This window comes from Mesoplodon densirostris, chromosome 2, assembly GCF_025265405.1.
Source record: "Mesoplodon densirostris isolate mMesDen1 chromosome 2, mMesDen1 primary haplotype, whole genome shotgun sequence".
Lineage (NCBI taxonomy): Eukaryota > Metazoa > Chordata > Mammalia > Artiodactyla > Ziphiidae > Mesoplodon > Mesoplodon densirostris.
The window spans coordinates 137,947,351-137,974,027 of record NC_082662.1 but is presented as its reverse complement, the minus strand read 5'-3'; the positions used below and the strand labels follow the sequence as shown (position 1 = coordinate 137,974,027).

General features: G+C 41.8%; 1 protein-coding gene across 1 annotated transcript in view; it reads right to left on the bottom strand.

Moving 5' to 3' along the window:
• Positions 1 to 18,573, bottom strand: part of LOC132483161 (11-beta-hydroxysteroid dehydrogenase 1-like) — a 31,494-nt gene extending 12,921 nt beyond the window's left edge. The window contains exons 1-4 of the mRNA XM_060088409.1: positions 18,486 to 18,573; positions 17,613 to 17,743; positions 16,761 to 16,872; positions 16,440 to 16,631 (exon numbers count right to left, since the gene is read on the bottom strand). Of these exons, the coding sequence (XP_059944392.1) occupies positions 16,440 to 16,631; positions 16,761 to 16,872; positions 17,613 to 17,743; positions 18,486 to 18,573 (523 nt within the window). The remainder of the gene's footprint in view (positions 1 to 16,439; positions 16,632 to 16,760; positions 16,873 to 17,612; positions 17,744 to 18,485) is intronic.
• Positions 18,574 to 26,677: the final 8,104 nt, after the last annotated feature.

Sequence of the window (26,677 nt, the reverse complement as noted above, 5' to 3'; positions counted from 1 at the left end):
AAATGAATAAATGAATGAATGAATAAATAAAACAAACAAACAAATAAATGAATAAACTGTTCTAATATGCATGACTCAGTCATGAAAGTGAAGGGATTAGAAGCCTGAGTGCTTTTGCTCAGGGTTAAGTTTTGGTTTACATAGGGAGAATGGAGCCCGCAGTGAGGTTTATCTTCTGGGAAGTTTTAGACCACAAAGAACAAGAGCTATGGCGATCATATTTTCTGAAGCAAAATATGGGACATGGAATCTGACAAGTAAGAGTGCAGACTTGGTGATAGATGGGACAGATTGCAATTAGCTCTGTCCCAGAAATGCAGGGAGTTAGTCACTGTAGAAACAGCAAGAGCCAGAGAGCTGGCAGATCAGCTGTGCGCTGGAGCTTGTTAGCTGAGCAGAGGTCAAAAGCAGGTCTCGGTGCTTTTGTTCATCCACTCCACACCCTCCATCCCCAACTGCTTTGCTGAGATTTTGAAATTATTTCCATTTCAAAGGCAGATTTTAAACTACTTTAATTGAGAACTCGGAAGAAAGTGCACAGGATTGCAAAGCTTCATTCCTGCACGCCCTTAGACTTTCAGAGTGACCCCAGGAAAATGTGCCACATCCTCTATTGAGCAAGCCCCAGCTTGAGGTTCATCAGGCCTCAAAGGCTGGGTCCTGCCCATTTTTTTCTAGCTCTTCCTAGAATATTTTTTCTCAGCTAGGACCCTCATGGTCTAAACTCTTTAGTTGTTTGGGTTGAGTTGGGTGCTAAAGATAAATCCATCTCTTTCCTCCAAGCTTTGGTAAACTGAGGTGTAGTCATAGGTATTGAGACAACCCACAATTATCCAATAATAATTGAAATAATGGGAATGGATGGGATTGTCCAGGGAGAGTATATCTGGGGGGAAAAGAGACACAAGGGCTTACAATGGAAAGAATCCTGAGGAAACCAACAAGAGAGAACTGAGACAGGCAGTCAGAGCAGCTAGAGGAAACCCAGGGAAGGATTTTGGCTGAAGACAAGGGAGTGTATGGTGTAGAATCAGCACAAAATCCTTCAGAGATGAGATAAAACCTGTAAAATTTCACAAGGCAACTTTGGCAAGAGCATTTCTGTTCAGGTACAGGACCTGGGAAATGTAGCTCTTCCTTAGATCCTTAGCGCATCTCCCAAGGCAAGAATAAAAGAATAGATTTTAAGAACACCCATAGTTGAAGGGTGGACCAAAACCAGTTCCACCAGCATCACCACATCTCCCACATGCAGCCTAAATAGCTGTATTTGGAGAGAGGAGAGTTGTCAGTGTCCTATGTGTTCATCCACCAGAGGTCAGTTCATCCACTAAGGGTCAGGTTCATCCACCAACGGTCAGGGGAGGCATTTGCATTGCCTTCATCTTAATCAGCATGAGAGGGACTTCAAGAGGATTTTTTGGAGACCTTTACAAGTATCCCTGGAGTTTGGGGATTGGTATTTGACACACACCTGGAAGTCTAAAGGCAAGAGGCAGGGCTGGAACTGCTGTAGCTTGAGAGTGAATCTGAGTGCATTGTGGGATCAAATATATCCACACACAGCAGTCTTCCCAGAGACCTGGGAAGTGTGAAGGGGGACTGGCTTGGGGTCACCTACTCAGGGATGGTGGGTGGACTGGGTCAAGAAGGCTGGATTTATTGAAGCCCTGGAGCAGAGGAGGACACTTAAAGGAGTGAGCTAGAGGGACCACTGTTCATGCCAAGGGGGTCTCTTTCAGGGGATCCCTGAGGAACCCATGATAAAGCCCCACAGAATCCACCCTCACTTCCTCCAAGTCAATAGAGCCCTAAGATGGGGATTCTTTTTTCTTTTGAAATAATTTCAGATCTATGGAGGAGTTGGAAGAATAGTACAAATGACACACCCCTCTTCCTGAACTATTTGAGAGTAATTGCTATAATTTAGGTAGTTGCTGACCTGATATCCCATTGCTCCTGAATATGTTAGCATGCATTTCCTACACGTAGGGACATTCTCCTACATAACCATCCAAATGAAGAAAGTAATTTATTAGTTTCTTAGAACTGTTGTAATACATTACAATAAGCTGGATGACTTAAGACAACAGAAATGTATTTTCTCACAGTTCTGAAGACCAGAAGTCTGAAATCAAAGTGTTGGCAAGGCTGCACTCTTTCCAAAGGCTCTAGAGGAGGGAGAATCTTCCTTTGCCTCTTCCAACTTCTAATGGCTGTCAGCATTCCTTACAGCGACAAACTCTGCCTCTATCTTCACACGGACCTCTCCTTGTTTCCTTCTGTCTTTGTCTTCTCTTCTGTCTCTTATAAGGACACTTGTCACTGGTTTTAGGGCCCACCCAGATAATCTTGGATGATATATTGCAAGATCCTTAACTTAATCACACCTTCAAAGGCCTTTTTTCCAAATAAGGTCATCTACACAAGTTCAGGGAGTTTGGATGTAGACATATCTTCTGAAGGCCACAATTCAACCTACTCCATCAACATTGATGTATCCATTTCATCTAGTCCAAAGACCCCATTCAAGTTTGTCACATGTCCCAATGATACTCTTTATAGAAAAGGATTCAGTCGAGGATCACATGTTGCATATGTGCATGACTCTTTAGCTTTCTTCAAGCTGGAACATTCTCTAGTCTTTCCTTGACTTTCATGACTTTGACACTGTTGAAGAGTATGCCAGTCATTTTATACTGGAGTTGGTTTATCCTGGATCATGAGAGCTGGTTGTGCAATTTTCATGAGTTTTGCAAGCAGGTTGATCTTGATATGGCTATCAAGAGATTATTTACACCATGGAAATGCTACAAAGCAGAGTTCTTAATGTTCCCCTTCTAAAGAGCTAGTTGGTAAACATTTACCAGCTCACTGCAGATGAATGTCCCTCAGTTTGGATTTCTCTGTTTCCTATGATTTGATTGGGGCATATATTTTTGGCAAAATCATACAAATAATTATCTTCTTTTCACACTGTATCCCCTAAAATTATACATGATTTCGGTTTATTCCATTACTGGCGATGTTAAGTAACTTCGATCATTTGATTCAGGTGGTGTCTGTCAGGTCTCTCCACTGTAAAATTACTCTTTTTTTCTTCTGTAATCAATAAGTATTTTGTAGGATGGTGCTTTTTTTTTGTTTTTTGGGTTTTTAAAAAAATATTTTAACCATTTTTAAGTCTACAGTTCAGTGGCATTAAGTTCATTCACATTGTTGTGCAACTATCACCACTTTTGATCTCCAGAGCTCTTTTCATCTTGCAAAATGGAAACTCTGTACCTATTAAACAATAACTCCCCATTCCCCCATCCCCTGAGTCTCTGGCAACCACCATTTTACTTTCTGTCTATGGTCTTGACTACTCTCAGTATCTCATATAAGTTTTTTTAATCTATTTATTTATTTTTTTTTGCGGTACGCGGGCCTCTCACTGCTGCGGCCTCTCCCACTGCGGAGCACAGGCTTCAGCCACGCAGGCTCAGCGGCCATGGCTCACGGGCCCAGCCACTCCGCGGCATGTGGGATCCTCCCGGACCGGGGCACGAACCCATGCTCCCTGCATCAGCAGGCGGACTCCCAACCACTGCGCCACCAGGGAAGCCCATCTCATATAAGTTTAATCATGCAGTATTTGTCTTTTTGTGACTGACTTACTTCACTTAGAATAATGTTCTCAGGCTTTATCCATGTTGTAGCATATATCAAAAATTCCTTTCTTTTTAAGGCTGAATTGTATATATGTACCACATTCAATTTGCTTATCTATTATCTGTTGATGGACAATTGGGTTGCTTCCATGTTTTAGCTATTGTGAATAATGCTGCCATGAATGTGAGAGTACAAAGATCTCTTCAAGACTCTGCTTTCTAAACATATTGAATCACTGTGTTGTACACCTGAAACTAATATAACATTGTAAAGTAACTATACTTCAACTTAAAAAAGGAAGGAAAAATGAAGAAAAGACTCTGCTTTCAATTCTTTTGAGTATATACCCAGGAGTGGAATTTCTGGATCATATGGCAATTCTATTTTTAATTTTTGGAGGAACCTCCATCTATTTTCCACAGCAGCTACACCATTCTACATTCCCACCAACAGTGTACAAGGGTTCCAATTTCTTCACATCCTTGTCAACAGTTATTTTTTGTTTTTGTTTTTGATATAGGCCATCCTAACAGTTGTGAGGTGATATCTTCTTGTGGTTTCAATTTGCATTTCTCTGATAATTAGTGACGTTGAGCATTTTTCATATACCTGTTGGCCATTTGTATGTCTTCTCTGGAGAAGTGCCTATTCAAGTCCTTTGCCCATTTTTCAATCAGGTTGTTTTTTTGTTTTTGGGTAGGGTTGTACTTTGAGACTATGTAAATACTATGTTTCTTATTAAACTTTTACCCACTAGGTTTAGCATCGATTTATGCTTCCTGGATAAATTATTACTATGATAGTTGCCAAATGGTGATTTTACTAATTTCATTATTCCATCTATATTTATCACTTGGCTTTTTATTGTATGGGAAAAGCTTCTTCTCTCCCCATTTATTTATTCATGTATTTATTTATATCACTTTGAATTCTTATTGTATGTAATGGTTTATAATCTGTTATTATCTTTACTGTTTATTTGAATGTCCCAGTGGTCCCAGATTTGGCTAGTGAGAGCCCATGAGAAGTTTCTGTGTTCTAGTAACGTGTCCCTGTTTTTCTTTGAGCAGTTCTTTACTTACAGCCACAACGAGATTTTCAGGTTCATCCTTCTGGCCATTGTCCTGGAATCAACCTTTTCTCCAGAAAGTCTTGGTTTCTTTTAGTGGAGAATGATATTTAGAAACTAAGATCTGGGTGCTAAGTGTGCTTCCAGGGCCTCTCAGATGATAGAGCTAGGGAATATATGCACTCATATATAGACACATATACCTATATTTCCCTATCTATCCATGTATATTAAAAACTATTGATTCACACCAACACCTCCAATTCCAATTAAACATCACTGGATTCATTCTAATTTTCTTATTTTCATATTTATAACTCCAAAAGTGAGAACCTAGCTTCTGTTATCCTCAATATATACTACTTATTTGATTAATGATCCTGTATGTGAGTATTCTTCCGTTGCTTCTGTGCCCTCTACATGGATGCCCTCTCCAGTGTACCTGGGCTCTGACACCCCCATGCCAGGCTACACAGATGCCCTCTTCACTCCACATTGGGCTGCCCAATTGCAGCCCCCTTGCACATACCCTCTTTGCCTCTCTTAGTTCTGGCACCCCATGCCAGATTATCCAAAGGCTATGCAAGCAACTCAGACATGTCTGCCACTGCCTACCTTGCTTCTAGCCTAACTCTGCCTTCCCTCAGCATGGCTTTGCTGATGAGACCTGAGTCAATGACTGTACCTCTCTAGGCTGGTCTTCATAAATAATTTGGGGGGTTGACTTATAAAATTCAGCTAAGCCAGTTAGACACCCCTTCTTTGGGGGGAAGTTTAGAGTTGGAAAATTGAGAGACCAAGAATGTTGGCAATGGGGTTGACGTCAAGAGTGCACTGAGAACTGTCATGCTGAGAAAGGACTGTAACAGCCAGATTGAACTCCATCCCAAATGAAGCAGAGCATAATAGGGAGAGAAGGAAGAGGAGCAGATGTGCTGAGGGAGGCTGGTATAACCTGACCATGTTACCTCTGGGATATCCCAGCTGCAGTTCCCCCAAGGCCAGTTGTCTCCCCAGGGATGGACTGAGACAGATGTGTGCCCAGTGTGGGCCAGTAATTTGGCAGCCCTTCAAATAATATTCTTTAAATATTGTTCACATTTAATTATTTAGTGAGTACAGGGAAAGACTAATTTTCTAATGCTATAAGTAAAGGATTTATTATATACACTTATTACATGGAAGTTCCTGAACCAGACAACTTCATGGGAAAATGTTAAATAATTTAAAACCCATATAATCAACTCAACTCTGCCATACATTAATCGGAATCTGACTTCAGGCACATGTCCATTGCCTATTTTCAGCATTGGTAGCTTTGCTTGTAGGTGCATAGACACGTTGAAAAGAATCCTACAACAAATGTTTTTGTGCATATATCTATGACCGGATTGATGATTATTCCTTGACAGATTCTTAACATTATATTTGCTGGGTAAAGTTGGAACCAAGAAGAACCCTGCAGACTCCACACTACCCCATGTACAAGAGCCCCTCTATGTCCCCTGCCTCTTGTTTGTAGGAAACCTGAAGTCTCCCAGGCCTCCTACAGTCACAAAAGAGCAGGCTCAAGAAGTCAAAGATTAGGACAATAGAGTCACAGACTCAGTGTCTGATGCACATTCCTGGGCTGTTTTTCAGATACTATAACTGCCACCAGAGAACATGACATATGCTGCTCCATCTTGCTCAGTACTAAATCTATGACTAATACAATTCCAAGAACTGGCCTCAAGAGAATGGGATTAACATTATTGTTCATAATGACCTATATCTTTGTGGTCATCAAAATAATTATAGCTTGCTCTGCCTGTATTTGTAAGTGGGCAATTAAAATTGTCAGCAAAGAGATGCTACAGACCCAGGCTGACATCTTCAACTCTGAAAATACGGCACCCTATGTGAGCATGAAGAAGTTACAGAAGATGGACCTTTGCTCTTAATCCCATAGAAATGGAATGACGTTGGACAGTGGGTAATTGAAAGTAGCTCTTTTGCCTCTTTCCTGTTTGCCCATTTCTGTTCCCCTCTAACCTTGAAAGAACCTAATTATAAGCATGAGATCACTAGACAATTTAAACTAACTTCTGACTTATGTGCTCCTGAATGCACACCATGCCTTGCCTAAGCTGTTGATTCTTTTCCTAGATTAAAAGAATTAAGAATGGAGAATTGGGCTTCCCTGGTGGTGCAGTGGTTGAGAGTCCACCTGCCGATGTAGGGGACACGGGTTCGTGCCCCGGTCCGGGAAGATCCCACATGCCGCGGAGCGCCTGGGCCCGTGAGCCATGGCCGCTGAGCCTGTGCGTCCGGAGCCTGTGCTCCGCAATGGGAGAGGCCACAACAGTGAGAGGCCTGCATACCGCCAAAAAAAAAAAAAAAAAAAGAATGGAGAATTAAGTGCTTAAAGGGTGACTAGCTCTCTACCCCCAATAACCCCTTTAGCAATCCTGCAGGCAGATCATGAGGGCAAGATAACATCTGAAGAGTCAGCCAGCCTGCATGCACGCAATGGAGAATGATGCAGAAGCCAACCTCCTGCCTCGATGATTCACTGGGATTCTTCCCCCTCTTTTTCCCTTTAAAAACTGTCATGGCTGAGCAGATTCTTTGGAGTTGGTCTCCGGACATGAGTCCACCTTCTCCCTAGATTGCTGGTTTTTCTGATTAAAGTAACTTTCCTTTCTACTGACACTTGCCTCTTGAATTACTGGCTTTTGAGTGGTGAGCAGCCGAACCTGAGTTCAGTAACAAAATGATGGGAACACATAAGGCTACATATTGAATATAGAATATTCATATTCTACATATAGAATGCATATTGCTAGATTGCTTTAGGTGAGATGAAAAATGAAGAACTAGACTTTTAAAAATCAATAGTGAAACCAGTTAAAATGAATAAAAGAACTATACCCTTTCCCACCATCTCACACCTACTTTGTGGAGTTAACAAAGTTTGCAACAATTTACAATGTTGTAGGCAAACAAAAGACCAAACCAAACAAGAAAAAACAATGCCTCCACCCGCTCCATGGTATTTAATAGTTTGAATTTGGTGTTTTAGTAGTTTCAGTCATTTGAATTTATTTGTTTACTTGTGAGATGGAGTACAATCTCTGTCGTCCTGAAGTCAGTCATCCTGAGAGGTGAAATATTTTGCTTTTGGTTACCATAAAGAACCTGATCCCTTACTTTTCTTTAACAAAGTTATTCTAACAAAATTCATACCAAGCTTGTTGTACAATAAGTAGTTCCAAAGTGTATAAAATGAAAGGTAAAAGACCCTTTCTTTAGACACAGTTGAGCTCATACTATATATACTGTTCTCTAAATTATTTTTCCTTGAACTTATGATTTTTATAGTCAGTATGCATAAAAATTTATGTAGTATTTCACCATTTAGAAACCTGTCCCTAGTGGTGGATATGTACGTTGTTTTTAGTGTTTTTATGACCACGAACAATTCAGTGGCAATCGGTTTGCACTGGAATGTGGGCTCCAAGGTGACAAGGGCTTGCCTTGTCATAGCGTCGGCATCTGGAACTGTGCCTGGCTCAGAGTGGACCCTCCATCATATCTTTTGAATAAATGAATGAACGTATTTGGGGAACATTTGTGCAAGTTTATCTGTAGAATACATTTCTCAGGTGTAAAGTGATGCTCTCTCTCCCCAACCTGTCCTCATTTTATTTAAAGATTTAAAAAATTTTTAGATGGTTTTATTTTTTAATGTTTATTATTATTATTTTTATTTTTTGGCTGTGCTGTGCAGCATGTGGGATCTTAGTTCCCCAACCAGGGATCGAACCCACACCTCCTGCAGTGGAAGCGTGGAGTCTTAACCACTGGACCACTGGGGAAATCCCCTGTCCTCATTTTGAAGTAGCTTAAGTGGATTTCTCCTCATTGAAATCAATGCTTATTTCAAGAGGAATCTTCCTTGGGTCAAGCTCAACCATCTAAAGCTATATAGTCACACCATGTCAAATTCACTTTTCACTTTATTAACTTTATATTTAGCTGTGTCTCAATGATATACCTTTGTCAAAGTTTGCAACAAGAAGCTGCATATGACATTGATTTGCTGTACATACTGTTAGAAAAATTTTGCTAACATCTCAATGGGCAAGAACATAGAAAAACAACTCACAGAATAGAAAATATAAATAACCTATAAACACATGAAAATTCATTCATTCATTAATTACCTGACTTTTATGAAATATCCACCATGTGCCAGGTGCTGTTGTAGGAAATAAGGAAATAAGTATAACCAAAAATAGAATACTACTAAGGGAAGAGAGAGATGAGCCCCCAGGGCAAACGGTTTGAGTTCGTTCCTTGTGGGCAAATACTCCGAAACGGGAATAACAGGGCAATTGAGAGAGGAGACTGGCACCTGCCCAGATAGAAGATGAGACCACATATTCCTCATTCTCGAAGTCAGAAGACCTCCCTGACTACACATGTGCAGAAAGGCTCCTTGGAGGTCAAAAAGGGAGTGATGCCAACTAATGCTCACTACCCATAGGCCTCTTCAGTAGAATCCATCTTAGCTAAGAGATGTGTGTGCACACATGGGAAAATCCTGAGCTATACCAAATACGGACTTTGAACCAGGCAAATCAGAATGACTGGCCAAAGGAAACTTGGAAGAAATGCACCATAAAAGTGATTCAAACTGCCACGAGGGCACGACTCTCTCTCTGAGCCTGCCCGTGTGTCTATCCACACGTACTCTTTTTTCCTCTTAATAAACACTTTACTTGTTTCACTACTTTCTGTCTTTGTGGGAATTCTTTGTCTGCAGAGCTGTAGGGCCAGGGCCTTGTCACTGATCACGGGTCTAGGGGCTAGGAATCAGTGCTCTCACCACCGAGACCCAACCTCAATCACTGGCCGGGAGCCAAAACCCTGCTTCAAGCTGCTGCAGGATGAGGCCACCCGAGATCACTACTGCTCTCAAGGGGACAGGGACCTCACATTCCATTTCATAAGTAAACAAAGAAATTCAAATTATAACCACTAAACGCCTTTCTCCTTTACTTACAAAATTGTCAATGGCTGAAAACTTTGTTAACTCTGCAAAGCAGGTGTGAGATGAACACTCATATGTATACTCAGGGTGGGAATGGGACATGATGTTCATATTCATTTAAACTGGTTTTTCTTTTTATATATTTAAAAAGTCAGGGCCTTTAGTTTTTATTTTATATAAAGCAATTCGGAAATATGTACCAACCTTAGAATTGGTTCCATCATTTCACCCAGTAAATCTAGTACTAAGAATTTATCAAGGAAATAATCATCAACCAGGCCACAGATTTATGTGCAAGATACTTGTTTAGAATTTTTAAAATACATTGAGAGTAACTGAAACCAAGTTCCCCTTAAACTGAGTTCCCCTGCTGAGTTAACAATCTTTCTATCCAAAACTTTATTCCCTTTCTTGTCCTACCCTTGTTCCCCTCAAGATTGAGGAACATCAAAGAAAAGGGGGGATTGAAACCAAGCATGACCCTGAGGGGCATTCCTGGGGCCTTGCGTGTCCCCCATTTCTTGTTTGAAGAAAAAAAGGTTTTCACCTCCTAGGCCTTCCCCAAGTTCCAAAGTGCAGACTCAAGCCATTAATGATTAGGACAAGAGTCACAGGACTCCTATTTCCTCCTGAAGGGATATAAATAATGATCTACTGCATATCTTTGAGTTGTTCTGCAGGAACCAAGCCCCTCACTCCGGTGGAGGATGATGACTACATGCTGACCACAAGCTCGTGGACCCCAGACTGTTGGAACCAGAAGGCTGATGATTGAGATCTCAGAAACATCACCCTGTTACCTCACAATCAACCAACCAGAAAAAGGTCCTCAAGCTGATCCTATGACCCTCTCCCCAGCACTGTCTTTAAAAACCCTTGTCTAAAAGCCAATGAAGAACATGTTCGATCCCTGGTCGGGGAACTAAGATACCGCATGCTGGCCAAAAAAAAAAAAAAAAAAAAAAAACCAATGAAGAGTTTGAGTCTTTTGAGCATGCACTGCCTGCTCTCCTTGCATGGGTGACCTGCAGTAAACACTGTACATTCCTTCACCACAACCTAGTGTCAGTAGATTGGCTTTGCTGTGAGACAGGTAAGTAGACTTGAGTTTGGTTCAGTAACATAACCTAAATATCTGGCAGTAGGAAAATAATTGTTCTGTATCTATATGGACCTAGAAGGAAATTTTCCAAAATATTGGCATGAATATGGATGATCTTTATTTTCAGCTTTGTGCTTCTCTTCATTTTTCCAATTTTCATAATGTGTGTGTATGTGTAGCTTTTATAATCACAGAAACATTTTTAAAAAGTTGTTAGGGGCCTTGCTAGTTCCATTATTTTGTGCCTTCAATTTATAATCTTTTATGAGAGGTTTATTTCAGAAAATATTGGCTTCCTGCAGTGCTTCCTTCTTTTGAATATAATCTTGTGTATATACTGATACTATTTTTTTTCTTTTTGTTAAGAAACTCAAGAGCCAAATTAGAAACTTAAGCACAGCTTCTATGTTGAGTTTAATTTTGGTGTTTTTATATTCTTCTTTTCTTAAGACCTAGTTTTTTATTTGGGTGTTTCCAAATAGAGTGTATTTGTTGTAAGCCTTTTGAAACTCCTTGGTGAGTGAATGTAAAGGCATGGATGATGGTAGAACCCTGCTATTTTTGTCAAGAACAGTACTTGAACAAAAATAATGGTCCAGCAGGGTTAAGGAGCCATGACTATTTAAGCTCTTCCCACCCACCCCTTTCAAGGGAGTAAACGGAGTAATGGTCACATAGATAGCATTACAGTGTTCTCAACCTGCACTAAATTGTCACTGTCATCAGCAGGGAGTCTTCTCTTCCCCTTTAAAATCTCCAGTCACCCCTCCTGGGGGGCAGATACAACACTGAACTCCAATGTCGAGTGCATCAAGTTGTTTCAATCCTCCAGATTCTGCCTGAGCCCAGTCTCTTGAATTTAGGTAACAACGACTCCTGAAATTTTTATGTCCAGGCTGTTGATTCTTACTCTGATCTCCTTTTTTTTTTTTTATGCTTTAACATTTTGTATTAATTTGTTTCTAATTACATACTTAGCACAGACAACTTGGAAAATATGTTTAAGAAAGGAAAATTTGTATAATTCCATCACCCAATATACATTTAACTCCAGTTACCTTCCAGTTTTTTTATATACATAAATATTTTGTTTATAAAAGTATGGCACACTGTTTTGTAGCATGATTTTTCTATTACAAATATTTTCCCAAGCAATGAGTGTTTTTATACAGCAATACATATACTAACATCCATTAATGAATGTACCAAAACATAGTAATCTCAATCCAAATCTATACACACACATGCCTCACCTCCCTGTGTTTCTCCCCACGCCCCTCCACACAGTCCAAATCTGCAGCACTCCCCCATCATGTAAATACCTGTATCCACATGCATACACTTCCACTTACCTTGGAAATTGTGGTCCCTGAAAATTACTTCTGAGGTAATCAGGTTTAAGGGTAAAGATTCATCTTTCTTAGAAAAATTAGGACAATTGGGTGAGGGATAAACTACCCCATTCTACTATATTTCTTATTCTCCTTTGCATCTTAGACCTTGGTTGCCACCCTCTCCCCTGCACTCAAGTTATATCCATAAACTAAGCATTGATCTATCTTTTAGGAAAAAGTGTGTGCCAGAGGCAAAGGTGGAGGATGAGATTAACACCTGTACATTCTTGTCTTTATGCAGAGCAGCATTTTGCATATTCCAAATCCTGTTAGTTGATCTGTGTAGTTGAGAAATCTGTTTTTTTTTTTTCCTCTTTGTAATGTAGAATTCTTGAAATAGGTTTGGACTGCACAGCCAACCCTCAACCAACAGTTTAAGGTCCAACAAATGACTTCATGCATTGGTTTGAGTTTTCCCACAAAAGCATTGTCTTACAAGGTATTTGCCTCTGGCTAGTCAGCTTATAATGAGCCTGAAATACTACACATTTGTATAAAAATAGTATGAAACAATGCTGGGAATGAGTAAACCAGGAAAGGAATACATTTGAATAAGACTTAAACTATAAAACTATATATATATATATATAATATATATTATTATATATATTAATATATAATAATATATATATTATATATATAATAATATATATAAAAGTTGATCTTTTTAAAAGAAGATTTACTTGGAGAAAAATGAATAGGTAACTGGAGACATTTAATGGAGCTTCCAAAGAGAGGTCTGAGCATTCAGAGGTTATTGGCAAGGCTCTTTCACTCCTTTTGATGTGTTTTTCACTTTGAATATTTAAAGAAACCCAGTGTTTTATTATGTCTAGTTTCACTTCAAAATAGACCCTGGGTTTTTCTTGATACAGACGAATCACCATCCTTACACTTGTACTGGCCCAGTGTGGTTGGCATTTGTACTATAATTGCTGTTGCTAGTATTTGTATCACCAATGAAGCTGGAAAAGAGAAATAGAGAGGAAGTAGGGTTTCTAAAGGTAACTTAGGACAATGTAGTAGGTAAGAGGAAACGTTTAAAGGAAGCTGGTGAGGACTGAAAAAGTCTTCATAGGAGGTGAGGTTAAATGGATCCTTAGAGGAAAAAAGGTGGGGCTGTTGGTAGGGGTGACAGGTTTGTCCATGATCCCCCTGAGGGGGAGTAAAGAAGGGGCAGAGAAGCAGTATTAGATGCTGGGTCCAGCTGTCATGTGTGTAACTACCATAGTTATGGGGTTCACAGAACCAGGGAATTCAAAACTGGAATGACTTTTCCTTTTCTAAAATTGACCCTAAGACAACCTTTTTGACTCATGGCAAATAAACTTTTTCCAGATGTTGTCAAATGTTCTCTGCCCAATCCAGTGATTTTTTTCAGGCAAATTGGAGTGTTAATCTTTCTGTCTCAGTTTGTTTCGCAAATACCATCTAGGTATTTTCTTCCCATTCTTTCTCTTACCCCACTGTCTCCTGCATCAGTGGAAGGGGTTTTGCTTTCATGATGGACCTGAATGTGAGAGAGATTGGGTCTGGGATATGTGTGTATGGTGTGAGGTACACATGTGGGGTGACCTAGAGGGAATACTGCCTCTGGTCTTATATGCATGGGTGATATGGGGGAGACTGTTAATAGTCAACATCAATGTCTTTTATAGAAATAGAACCCCTGATTTTCAGCTGGACACAAGTTCACCTTGAATAAAATCCACAACTGCAATCAGCTGTAGCAGAAGTATACGACATTCAAGTTGTATTCTTCTTTCTCCATTTTCTCTAGCTAGAATTCTGACATGATAATGAGCCACCTTGGACATACAGGTGAGGATAACACCCAGGGATGGTGGTTTTGTGATAGAAGGTTCCTAGATGATTCCATGGGGCAGAACTCCCATTGCAGCTCTAAACTGCTTACCCCAGGCTGTTTCATGAGAGAAAAATTAATTTCTATTTGTTTAAGCCGTTGTAAATGTAGGTTTTTTTGATAGTAGCTCAAAATATATCCAAACTAGCATGTGGAGGAAGGAGGGGAGACTAATCGATGTAACATATACATAGAAAGTTGAGCAGTAGGTGCCAGAAACAGTGTTGAGTGGTGGATGGATGTGGACTGTAAGGAAATTCCCAGAGGCAGCCATACTGTCTTTGATGATGCTAAAGAAATAGCTGAGGTTTTAAAGAACGTATTAAAAGTATGGGATTTCCATGTAACACAATACCTAGAAATGCACTGGGGATAAAAACAATTGCTGATTACTGCAATTCAATAAACCACTTAATTCAGTCCCTGGAAAGAATTATTAAAAAGCCATCTCAACACTCTTTTGCTGACCTTAGGATCAATCTGCGGTTTAGCATCCCATGTTTGTGGAATTCAGATTTTACGGAGGAAGGATTAAGGAACATATTTGCTGACTGTCTGAAAGAACATAGCTTATGTAAATCAACTATGCTTCAATTTAAAAAAGGATATAGCCTAGAGCAGAGAAATTCTTCAGTTAGGGAGAGAAGGCAAAGTGTTTGTACTTTGCCAATTCACAGACATGCTTCAAAGCAAACAGGCTGAACTTCTGGCTATACAAACAACAGACACGAAGTTTAGTAGTCCAGCTAGATTTCTACCTCCAAGAGTCCATAGAAATTACGAGGTGACATTTGGTAGCTGGAGAAGATGTGTGGAAGCAGAGGTTATCAGAATTTCATCACACCCTTGGACTTCTATAGTAACTCTGTTCCTTCTGAGGACATTTAGGCTGTAATGTTGTAAGGCTGTAAAACCCCCTTTGCCTAAAGTGGATATATTACTTATTCAACTGAGATCATTAAAGCCACCTACATCATGACTGATGCGAGGGTTTTGGCCAATGCCCTAGGATGGTTTGGGGATGTGCCCAGCACCCTCTCACTCAGTATGCATCCAGAAGCTCTCCCTTCCTTTCAGCCCAGAGACAGGCTGTGTCTGGGGAGGGGTAGGGGAGTCTGTGTTGTCCAGGAAGCACAGGGATGCATATCAATCACCCCGTTTGGCGGGTAGAACAGACACATTGCCCTTTTATCTAATCACTGATCACTATGTCCGTCCTGGAAGTAGAACTCTTTACAGCATAGATGGTGTTCTGAGTTACAGGAATAACTAATGTTTGTGAAGTACTTAAGAAATTACAAAGTCTTCTAGGTTATTTGTTTTTACATTGCTAGGAATCCCATGTAGATGGCTAATTTTCATCCTGGTGTTTGCATCTTCCAGGCACATCCTTCTAACTGACTAATCGACAAATACGTGTGGAAATTCTCTACTGGACCCATAATGAAATGGGCCTAGGCATCCCCCAAGCTGGAAACTCTCTGGCTTTTCACTGGTGATAACTTCGAATGCTGTCACCATCCAAAGCATAGGGGACTTCTCTTGATCACACAGAGTTCTCTTTATATTTCTCTGTACACACTCTCTCCCAACCCTGTTGGTGGATTAAAATGGACTTTTGATGTAGCAAGTTCAGATTTTGGAGAACATCCCAATATAGGCAGGTCTGTTATAGTATGGTGTGTTTGTTTTTGTTGTTCATTTCACTTTGGCTTGGCTCAACCCACTTATCAGACAACTGTATGTTGTTAAAACATTTCACCTCTCAGTTCTACCTTTGTATCAACTGACTTTACCAACCTAGAGCTCTTGGTCATGGAAGAAGCAAAATCTTGTTTATCTGTGATGACCAGGTCTCTCCCTGAAACCCAGGACAGGCTGTCCCTCCAGAAGCCTCTCGATGACCCTTTGGACTCCCATTTGTTGATCACAAACAACCAGGCAAGTTCAGGGAAGCACTCTGAACTGCTGCTCTTCCTCCGTTACTTCCAGGAATCTTGTAGTCTATCCATCCTGAACAAGCCCTCATTTTAATGGTCTCACTTGTTCCTAACACTGTGTCTTTTACTCAGCATGCATGCTTCTCGGTGAGTTTCCATACCCAAGGCTCTTATTCGTACATCTGCCTGTCCACGCATATGGGCAAGCTGTTAATCAGCTTTTGTTTAATATCACTGTGAGCATTTCAACTTCCAGTTTCCATTGTGTTACTTCTCAAGATGGAAACTGATAAAATGCATGTTCACTGCAGAGCCCCCAACACCATCCCCGGCACTTCTGCCACTCCTGCCTTCCACACTGGCCCCTGCCCCACTCACCAGCTATCGAGGAGACAACCACAATGCTCCCGTTGCTCTGCTTCAGCATGGGCATGGCGGCCCCGCTCAGGACCACATAACTCAGGAAGTTAACCTCCATGCTTTTGCGCACGTGGTCAATGTCATCAATAAATACAGTCATAGGATTGTTGCTGCTGGTGATGTGGTTGAGAATGAGCATGTCTAGTCCCCCTGTAAGAGACGGCTGTGTTGAGAGAAACCATCTGAGGTTGATACCTTCTTCCCTTCCTCCCCGTCTCAAAAGCTCCCTGGTGATCCCTAGGGCAAAGTCCAGAAGAGGAGAGAGAGAAGCTGTCTCACCCATGAGTTTTCCAGCTTTGGCAACAAATTGCTCTGCGAAGGTCATGTTCTCCATGGTGCCAGCAACGTAGTGCGCAGAGGATGCACCAAGCTCCAGGCAGTGGGATACCACCTGCAGAAGCACAGCGGCCATGGTGTCAATCTTGGCTGCAGACTTTTGGGGGGCAGTCTCTGACATAATGGGGGTTTAAATGAGAGGTTGCTCACAGCCCTGTTTTGGTAGGGGTGTGTGTGTGTATGTGTGTGTGTGTGTGTGTTGTTAAATGCAACGGACACAATATTAGTCCCCTGTTTGAAATACTGTCTGGAACAAGATAGGGTATAAATGGCTAAATCACTGTGCTGGAGTTTAAGTCTGTGCTCATGAGTTTCTGTAAACAGATGTTTCTGAACACATTATTGGTAGAGATGCTAGTTCCTGTGTGGGTAGCCCTAAGTTTGTGAATATTTGTGTATCCTTGTGTTTGTGAGTCTGAGTATATAAGAGAGCATGTGTCTGCATGGGTACCAGAGTATGAATTCATGAGTAGGTACTGGAATGTTGGTATCTGAGCACATATGTGTATGTCTGTGACTCCAAATGTGTGTGAATAGGCATGTCTATCTCATAGATAGAGATAGAGCCCAAGAACTTTGTGTCTAGATATGTATGCATGAGACTGAATACTTAAATGCATATTTTTATATTCTTGTGGATGTCTGGGTGTTTGAATCCTCTGTGTGTGTGTGTGTGTGTATATGCATCTATGTCTGAGTGTGCCAGTTCTGTGTGTTGGCATGTATATGTGAGCATACATAGGAATACATCTGGGCACGTGAGGGTACCTATGGCTGTGGGCACAGGACCCTCACCTTCTTTAGAGATTCTTCTGACCTCGCTGTCACTACCACATGGGCTCCCATTCTCGCCAGATGATAGGCCATCTCTCTTCCAATCCCCTTGCTGGCCCCTGTGACAATCACTCTTTTTCCTCGAAGCATCTCTGGGAAACCCCAAAAGAAAGTGAGGACCATAGCTGGCAGCAACATTCCTCCTCCCACTTTAGAGGTGGACAGCCTTATCTCAGTGTCTAAAGGTTATGAGCCCAGATCAACTCATCTCAAATTGCATAAATCAATGAAGGAACAGATCAACTCTTCCGTAAACATTCTCTGAAATGGGAGTTTGCTTTGGTTGCTCAAAACCAAGCCTTCCTGCTGTCCTTTTTTGAAAACCCCTATGGAAAGAGAATTCAGCTAAAACACTGGAGTTCCAGACATTTCTGGATTCATCCAGTTGCTCATCTGAAATAAAATTCAAAAAGTCATCAAAACAAATGTGCTCAGAGAGATTCCAGATATTTTCTCTCACTTCCATTTAGTCATCAACTCCAGAATTCTTTCTTGTTTCCCACTTATCCATCTCTCCACAGAGCCCAATTATCTGGCTAAGTTGTGAATTTTGGAATTACCCCATTTTTGGGTAAGATATCTGAAATTGCTTTTGATCAAAGGTGCCAAATAAAACATGGACTATTTGGTAATCTTTTAACGCGATGATTACCCCTCCCTACACCCCTATTAACCAGCCTGGGGCTGGAAGACATAGAAACACAGTCTCACCTCAGGGTCCCCTCTTGTCCAGCAACTTTGGGAATCAAGAACGCCTTTTTATCCTCAGAAACACTCTAGCCATCCCTGGGTTTTAAAATCTATTGCTCCAAAATTAGACACATTGGTACTTACCTGGTCTGAATTCTTCCTTCGCAGAATAGTAGTAGTAGGCCAAGAAGATCCCCAGAATGGGGAGGAGATATTTTTTCATAAAAGCCATCAGACAGGGACCTGGCCCAAGGAGCCCTGTAGGACACACAGAGAGAACCTACAGAGCTTTCTACAACCTCCTAGGCAGGCAGCGGCCTCTGAATTGTGACATCAGGGATGGGGGAGGCCGGTTTAGTCTCAGGCAGTCCTAGCCAATTTCCCTGTCAGAGCAGCAATTGGCTTTGGGTGGGATCCCATTCGTCCCTGGCAGTCTGTGTGGTGGATTTCATAATGGACAATGTTTACTCCATTTCATTGAGCAAGAAGAGACTTCCAGATGGCTAGGCTCATGATTGTATAGGACTGGATTCCTGAGCATCCCTACCCTGAGCCCGTCTTCCTCTTAATACCATTTACTCCAGGAATCAACGGCCTTTCAAAAGTGGTATATCAAAGGCAGAGAGAAAGTGTGCACGGGGCTTCTGGGGAAGTGTGAGTAATAGCAAAGAGAGCCAAAGTCAAGCAAGTCTCATTCTCAGCCCCACCTCCTAGTCGGAAACAATTAAAAATAACAGCACAAAACAGAAAAATAAGCTTAGTTAAAAAAAAAAAGTGCACATTTTGGAGAAAAAAAAAAGCAAAGAAGCCCTATAAATCCCACACTTAAGTTCAATGAACAATATTACAACATCAAAGGGGAATGCAAACCAGCCAGAACCCAGATGGCGGGAAACCCATGACTGGTCAAGACTCTCAGGCAAGTGCAATGGAATGTACACTTAACAGCAAATAAAGAAGAAATAATGAGTGCCAAGAAAAAAAGGCATTAAGCTGTTAAAGTAGGTCTTATAAGTGTGACAGAGGACCAAGAATGTGAAGAGGATGGTAGGAAGAGGGGACCTGATGTAGAATAAAAAAGCTTTGCATCGTTGAAGCAAAGCTATCCTGAAAAGCCCACATCCAGCTAAAAATTGATTTAGTAACAGTACAAGGACCGGGGTGGGGGAGAAACCCCTACTAATTTAGAATTTATCACAGAAATATAGAAATAACCACCTTGGTATGTCTGTAGCAAGAATTCATTAAGGATCAATCTTCAAAGAAAGAATTTAAGATATAGTATTGTTAAGTTTTTCAACTTAAAAACAACTAACCAAACCATACACATTACCCGATCACAGAGCAAATCCAGAATTCTGCAAGTTACCAGTGTAGCCAAGAAAATCATTTAGGTATGACAATAAGCATAGGTACCTGTGCTTTGGAGGAGGAATGTGGGTTGAGGGCGGGGGTTGGAGGTTTCACACAAGATTAAGAGAAATCAAATTATGACCCCAAGTACAGTATCTGGAAACACTCACTGAATTTTCACTTCAGAGCAAGGGAAAATAAGTTAAGACCCAGAGGAGATGAAATAATTTGTCAACAAAGGCCCACAGCTGTGAAGTTCACTTCCAGAAAACAATGCAGATTTGAGAATCGTTGAGGGCTAGATAGAGCTCAAGGTTCATGGAGGGCAAAATAGAAAACATGTTTTTTAAAAATCAAGTGGAAAATTACATTACATAGTGTCAGAACTACAAGATCTATATGCATAATTTTATAAAGGACTTTATGCCACCAAGATATGTGACACACTAGACTCCATTTTCATCTCTACAGGAAAAGGAATTTAAGTTGTATTTTCTTAATACTATACTATTAATAGAAAAAATATAGGAAACAATGAAAAATGACTTTCCAAGCTGATGATGCTAAAATGATAGAAAGAGGAACAGATTAGGGAAGTTTATTGCCTGACACACACACAAAAAGAATTTTAAAGTGCACTACAGAAAATATAAATGAAAAGAAAGCAAAAATAACAATGAGCAGGAGGAACTGTAGGTGACAGAACATAAAACAAACAAGTCAACTATTGCTCGTTGTTGGCTGAATTAAAAAACGAAGTCCAATACAGATGTAAAAAAAAAAAAATGAAGTCCTATGTTGTGCTGCCCCCAAAGACACATTTAAATGCAGACACATAAAAAAACCTGCAAACAGATTAATAATTAGATGGCCAAAGAGCTATCATGTTGGAAAATAAGCACACAGAGAGAGCATCCAAGAAAATAATTTTCATGGACTTTGATGAAATAATTTTTTTTATATCTTTTTTTTTTTGGCTGCGTGGCATGCGGGATCTTAGTTCCCCGACTAGGGATCGAACCCGAATCAGTGCCCCCTGCAGTGGAAGTGCGGAGTCTTAAACCCTGGACCACCAGGGAAGTCCCTGATGACATAATTTTTAATCAATAAAATGCATCAATGAGAATGAGGACACTGTGTAATGGTTGATGACATTCAATCTTAGAGGTTCTCAGAAGTTTTGGTCTCAGGATCCCTTTAACAATCTTAAAAATCATTGAGGATCTCAAAGAATTTTTGCATATGTGTTTTTACCTATTGACATGGATGTATTAGAAATTGACAGAGAATTTCTTTTTAGCTCAAGAATACATAAGCATCCGTGTATTAAGCTTTGTGTTATTACACATCCTGTAGGCTGGGGAAACGCATGAGAGAAGGAGAAGGAAAAAGGACAAATAATGTTGTAGTATGATTATGAAAGCAGTTTTGACTTTTCAAACTCCCAAGAGGGTCTCAGGGACCCAGGAGACCACACTTGAACCACATTATGTAATACACATGGATTCACTGTATGTCTATAGTTACATGCCTGGTTCTCTCATTAGCTTGTCAACTCGGACACGGACTATGTCTTTTTCATCTTTATCTCTCTCCATCTCCCTCTAGCTTTGCTCCAAAATAGGCATTCAGTGAACTTTTGCTGTTTTAGTGTTTCCGAGGCACTGCAGCGATGAGAAAATTGCTGTCTTTCTGGAGCCTGATTTAATCCGGGGAAGTCACTGAGATTTAGCATTCTGGCCAGATCTGATCAACCCCCGCCCCCTAATCCTCTTCTGGTGGTGCTCAACAAATTGAAAAAAAAAAAAGAAAGAAAAAAAGACAAAGGAAGTATGAACACTTCACCTAGCATTTGTTTGGACAAATTTTCACCAATCAAGTAAAGTTTCTTTCACTGCCATAACAACGAACTGAGCTGTTCATTCCTTCACGCTGTTCCTCCTTTGTAAGGCATTGACCACCTACATTGTAGAGCAGGGTTTCAGTGAAATGCCCTCAACATGACCTGGTCATTTTCAAAAACCCACGTAGCATGGGTCACTCTCAGCTGTAGGTGCATGGCTGAGCCCAGCCAGGAATTCTCTCCGACTTGATCAGCCCCACCTAAATAAACGGGGTCAAGAAAAGCGAGCCGGTGAGAAGATGTGCGGGGGTTGTTGAATGGGAAAGGGCCTCGGAGGGACGGACCAGATCTGGGAGGACTCACAGGAAGTGGCAAACACGTGAGGGGGAGCAGCCACAGGGGAATTCCTGTGCATTTGGCATAAAATGTAGATCATGCAAGGAGCACCTGCCATTTCTGAGGCAGCGGCATCTGGAGGGCTTTCTGGGACTGTTTGGTAGCTTTGTTAAGAAAGCTGTCTCTTCCTTGTGAAAACTAATCCTGCCCGTGGAACAGCGGGCAGACCTTGGAGTAAAAGGTGGGTGAACCCCCTCTGTTCCGAGGCTCTGCCTTCTCTGGGAAAATAGCACCAACAGGTTGAGACAGGAAAGGATCTTAGCATAATGTTAGAACGCATAAAATTCTCCCCTTTCCTTAATCCTCGCCCCCTGTTCCCCACCCCAATCCAGTTCCTCTGGTCCGATTGTTTTAAGAACTCCTCAGTCTGTGCCACGGCTGCCAAAATCTGTTTCTAGCCATGGAAACAACTGTAAAATGAAATTCATGAAATTCATTTTATGGCAAGACAAGAAAAATTTAAACAAAAAAATCTTCTCTACCCTTTGGCCTCCTTTCTCCTCCCACTGTGCATTGTATTTCTGTATTATGCATGGCTCAAACCTTCCCCATTGACAGAAATACCTGCTCAACCATAAGAGCGATGTTCTGCTAGCATCAATAAGACAATTCCTTAAAGACAACAGTCCTTCATGGTGCTTAGATGTGGATTATGTAAATTGTCAATAATCCGTCATTATACGTCAATAATACAGCCCTCTGTCTCAAAAAACTTATATAACTGTGGCTTGACTTCTAACGGGCAGAACAATTCTCAGAACTTTCTGAGATGCTCTTCCTGGGTTGTAACCCTCAAATTTGACTCAAATAAAAATTTCCTTTTCTTTCTTAGATCAACGGATTCATTTTTTGTCGACACAACTATCATTTTACGTCATTTTGTCTAATAACATGGATTCCCTCCCTCCCCTACCCTGTCCCCTTCAGGTGGGATTCTTAGGATGCCAGTGACTACAGCATTAGAGGGAGGCCACTTCCCTTTGGGGCGAAGTAGGGTTGCCACATTCAGCAAATAGAAAGACAGGACACCCAGTTAAATTTGAATTGCAGATAAACAACAAATGCTTTTTGAGGATTTATATAATCTCAACTATTGCATGGGATTATACGAACACTAAAACATTATTCATTGTTTATCTGCAATTCAGATTTAACTGGGTGCCCTGAGTTTTATCTGGCAACCCTGGAATTGGCACAGAACTTTGGGAACGCTGGGAAATTGTACCTTAGGTGTGGACAAAGCATCCTTGACCGTGGCTACTGATAGCAGAGGCGAGTACCTTCCCCGCAATGGAATCCAGCTGCCCGGCCACAGACAGCTCCCAAAGGGCTATAAGTAGCAAAGGAGGAAAAGGGTACACGCCACATGTTGGCTGAGTGACTTCATTTATTTAGGTTGTACTACCGATCGGATCCTATGACCTATGAAAGAACAAATGCGTTCCAAGTCCCAGTAGGCGCTAGACATGGCAATAAATGAAACGTGTAAAGTATTGTCAGTGCTGAGATGGAAGTCTACGGTGGGGAGTAAAGAAGGAAATAGCCCTTTCAAAGTGGGGGATGGGCAAGTAGGGCAGGCTTCAGAGGAGAGGTCAACCCTGATCCATATTGGAGCAAGAGCAGGAATACTCCAGGCAAGTGAAGAAGGGTAGGAGGGAGCATTGCTAGGGTTCCAGAGTGTGTGGGAGAGAGAGGAGGGTTGGTCTGTAGAACATTCCATGCAAAGGAAGCTGTGTGAGAAAATAGAAGGAGGTGTGGAAGAGAATGGAGTGTTTGGGAAACTGCAAACAATTCCACATGGCAGAATCACCGAATTTCAAGGGGTGGGGTTACGTGGGGCGACATCAGCCAGGAGAAGTAAGCAGGAACCACATCCTTGAGGGCCATACACATTTCCTGCTGGAATCTGTTGTTCTGGCATTTACTGCCAGACATGAAGCCTCTGCACCCTCATGCCTTCCCAGAACTCTGCCTGTTCGCTGGCCTTTTGCATCCCTCACAGCCTTATGCTGAAAATTCTGGATCCCCTGCCCACCTCGGGCTCATCAATCCAGCCCCCCTCCCTCCATCAACACTTCACTCTCCCAGTGCCACGCTGGGCCTGGCCTCATCCTCTGGCAGCTTGCAGCTCTGAAGCTTTGCTGAGCCATGTTCCTGGGCTCCCCAACCCATACGCAGGTAGATTTTCCTACCACGTCTTCCGCGTTTTGGTTCTGTTTACTTATCTGATGTCTCAGGAGCCCTTTCTGCTCTTGCCTCTCTCCCCTGCTCCCAAGCATCTTCTTCCCTTGGATTCTGTCCATATATAGTCTCTGGGCTTTCTTCCTACTCCTCAGACTACTTCCTCTTGGTGTTCTTTAGATTCTGTCCTCACTCTTTCCTCCGTTCTATCTTCTCTGGGCGATTTCCCTCATTCTCATGGTTCCAATGGCTATCTTTAAGTTGATGACTATTAAAAACCTCTATCTCCTGGGCCGCATTGTATCCTAAATTTCAGGCAGCATAATCACCTGTTTACTCCACCTCTCCCTCTTAATGCCTCCTAAACACCTCAAACTCAACATGCCGAAACTGCCCTGATTATTTTTTTTAACAGCTTTTGTGAAGTACTGTTTTTTTTTTTTTTTTTCCGGTACGCAGCCCTCTCACTGTTGCGGCCTCTCCCGTTGCGGAGCACAGGCTCCAGATGCGCAGGCTCAGTGGCCATGGCTCACGGGCCCAGCTGCTCCGCGGCATGTGGATCTTCCCGGACCGGGGCACGAACCCGTGTCCCCTGCATCGGCAGGTAGACTCTCAACCACCGCGCCACCAGGGAAGCCCAGTATCGTTTTTATACCAGAAGAGTATCTCGTGGTAAGTGTACAGTTCAATGGTTTTTAATAAATTTGCGGAGTTGGGAAACCAACACCACAATCCAATTTTACATTTCCGTCACCCGCCAAAGAGTCATCTTACCTATTTACAATTACTCCCTGTCCCCATCCCCAGACTTGGGCACCCAATAATCTAAGTTTCTGTCTCTCATTTTAGTGGAATCACATAATATGTGATCTTCTGAGCCTGATTTCTTTGACTTATCATGTTTTTGAGGTTCATCCGTATTGTAGCATGTATCAGTACTTTGTTCCTTTTTATTGCCAAATCATAGTCTGCTGTATGGATATACTACTTTTTGTTTATCCATTCACTAATTCACAGACATTTAGAATTTCCCACTTTTTCGCTATTACAAATAGTGCTTCTATGAACATTGGTGTGAAAGTCTTTGTGTGGCCTTGCTGGGTTGTGAGGTAAATTTATGTTTCTCTCTAAAGAAACTGCTAAACTGTTCTTCAATGACTTTGTGATTTATTTCAATCAAGGGCTTTACCATCCATCCAGTTAATGCTCCAGAACCTTGGAAGTCCTTCTTTACTCCTGCTTCCCCATCTCCCCACATTCCATTACTTACCAAGTCCAGGCAATTCTACCTCCTGGATATCTCTAGAACCATGTCCCAGTCCTCACCCTTGCTGTGAGTATCCTCACTCTTCTCTCTGCCTATCCCACCTTCTCCAATCCATTTATTTATTTATTTATTTGTTTTTATTATTTTTTTTTGCGGTACGCGGGCCTCTCACTTTTGTGGCCTCTCCCGTTGCGGAGCACAGGCTCCAGATGCGCAGGCTCAGCGGCCATGGCTCACGTGCCCAGCCGCTCCGCGGCATGTGAGATCTTCCCGGACCGGGGCACGAACCCGTGTCCCCTGCATTGGCAGGCGGACTCTCAACCACTGGGCCACCAGGGAAGCCCCATTTATTTATTTTTTAAAAAGACTGTGAAACATTTGATATGCACAAAACAATAGATGAAGCCATGAACAATTTAGGGGGCATGATAATGAAGCAAAAGCCTTGCTGGCCTACCAACCACCTTAAGACCTGACTGTTGCCAACACTGTGGAAGGGCCCTGTGGGCTTCAGTGCACCCAATTCTTCAATGACTCCTTATTGTTCTTAGAATAAAGTCCAAACACATTATTTTAGCTTTAACAAGCTCTTTGTAAGCTTTGAAATACGTTCCCAGGAACCTCTCACCACTCTACCCCCATTCCTTCTTATCCTTTAGGTTCTACCCATTGAAGTCTCCCTCCCTGCCCTCCCTTGGACATGTAACATATCCCCAAACACTGGGTATTTCTCTTATCATAGCTCCCGTCACTTTGTACTCACAGTTGCCCATTTGTCTGTTTTTCCCATTACACACAGGTCTGAGAGGGCAGAGGCTTGATCTATCTCACCAGTGTATCTCCCGTGCTTAGCACGGTGCTTGCACATGGTGCGAGCGCTAGAAAGCATTTTTGAGTGCTTAATGGAAACAGACTCTTATACATACAAATAAATATGTCTGATAGGTATTTGAAGGTCAGGAGAAATCTCTAGGCTAGAGATATTGATTTGGGAGAATGAAATCATATAAGTTAAAGTTAAAAGCAAACAGATGACACCCCCAGGGAGTGGGTGAAGGGCACAGTGGGATATCACAGAAGACGAGAACTGGTGGAGAGGAGCAAAGCAGGAACAGGCAGCCGGAGGGCCTGAGGCAACAGGTAACCTGGGGGAGGGGTGGGGGTGGGCGGAGGGTGGTCTCTACGAGATGTGAGAGGTCACAGCTTCTGAGAGGTCAAGGAGGATGAGAAGAGACCAAAATACATCGGGTCTGGAAATAGGAATCGCTGGAGTCCTGTCACAGTCGTGAAGGCACT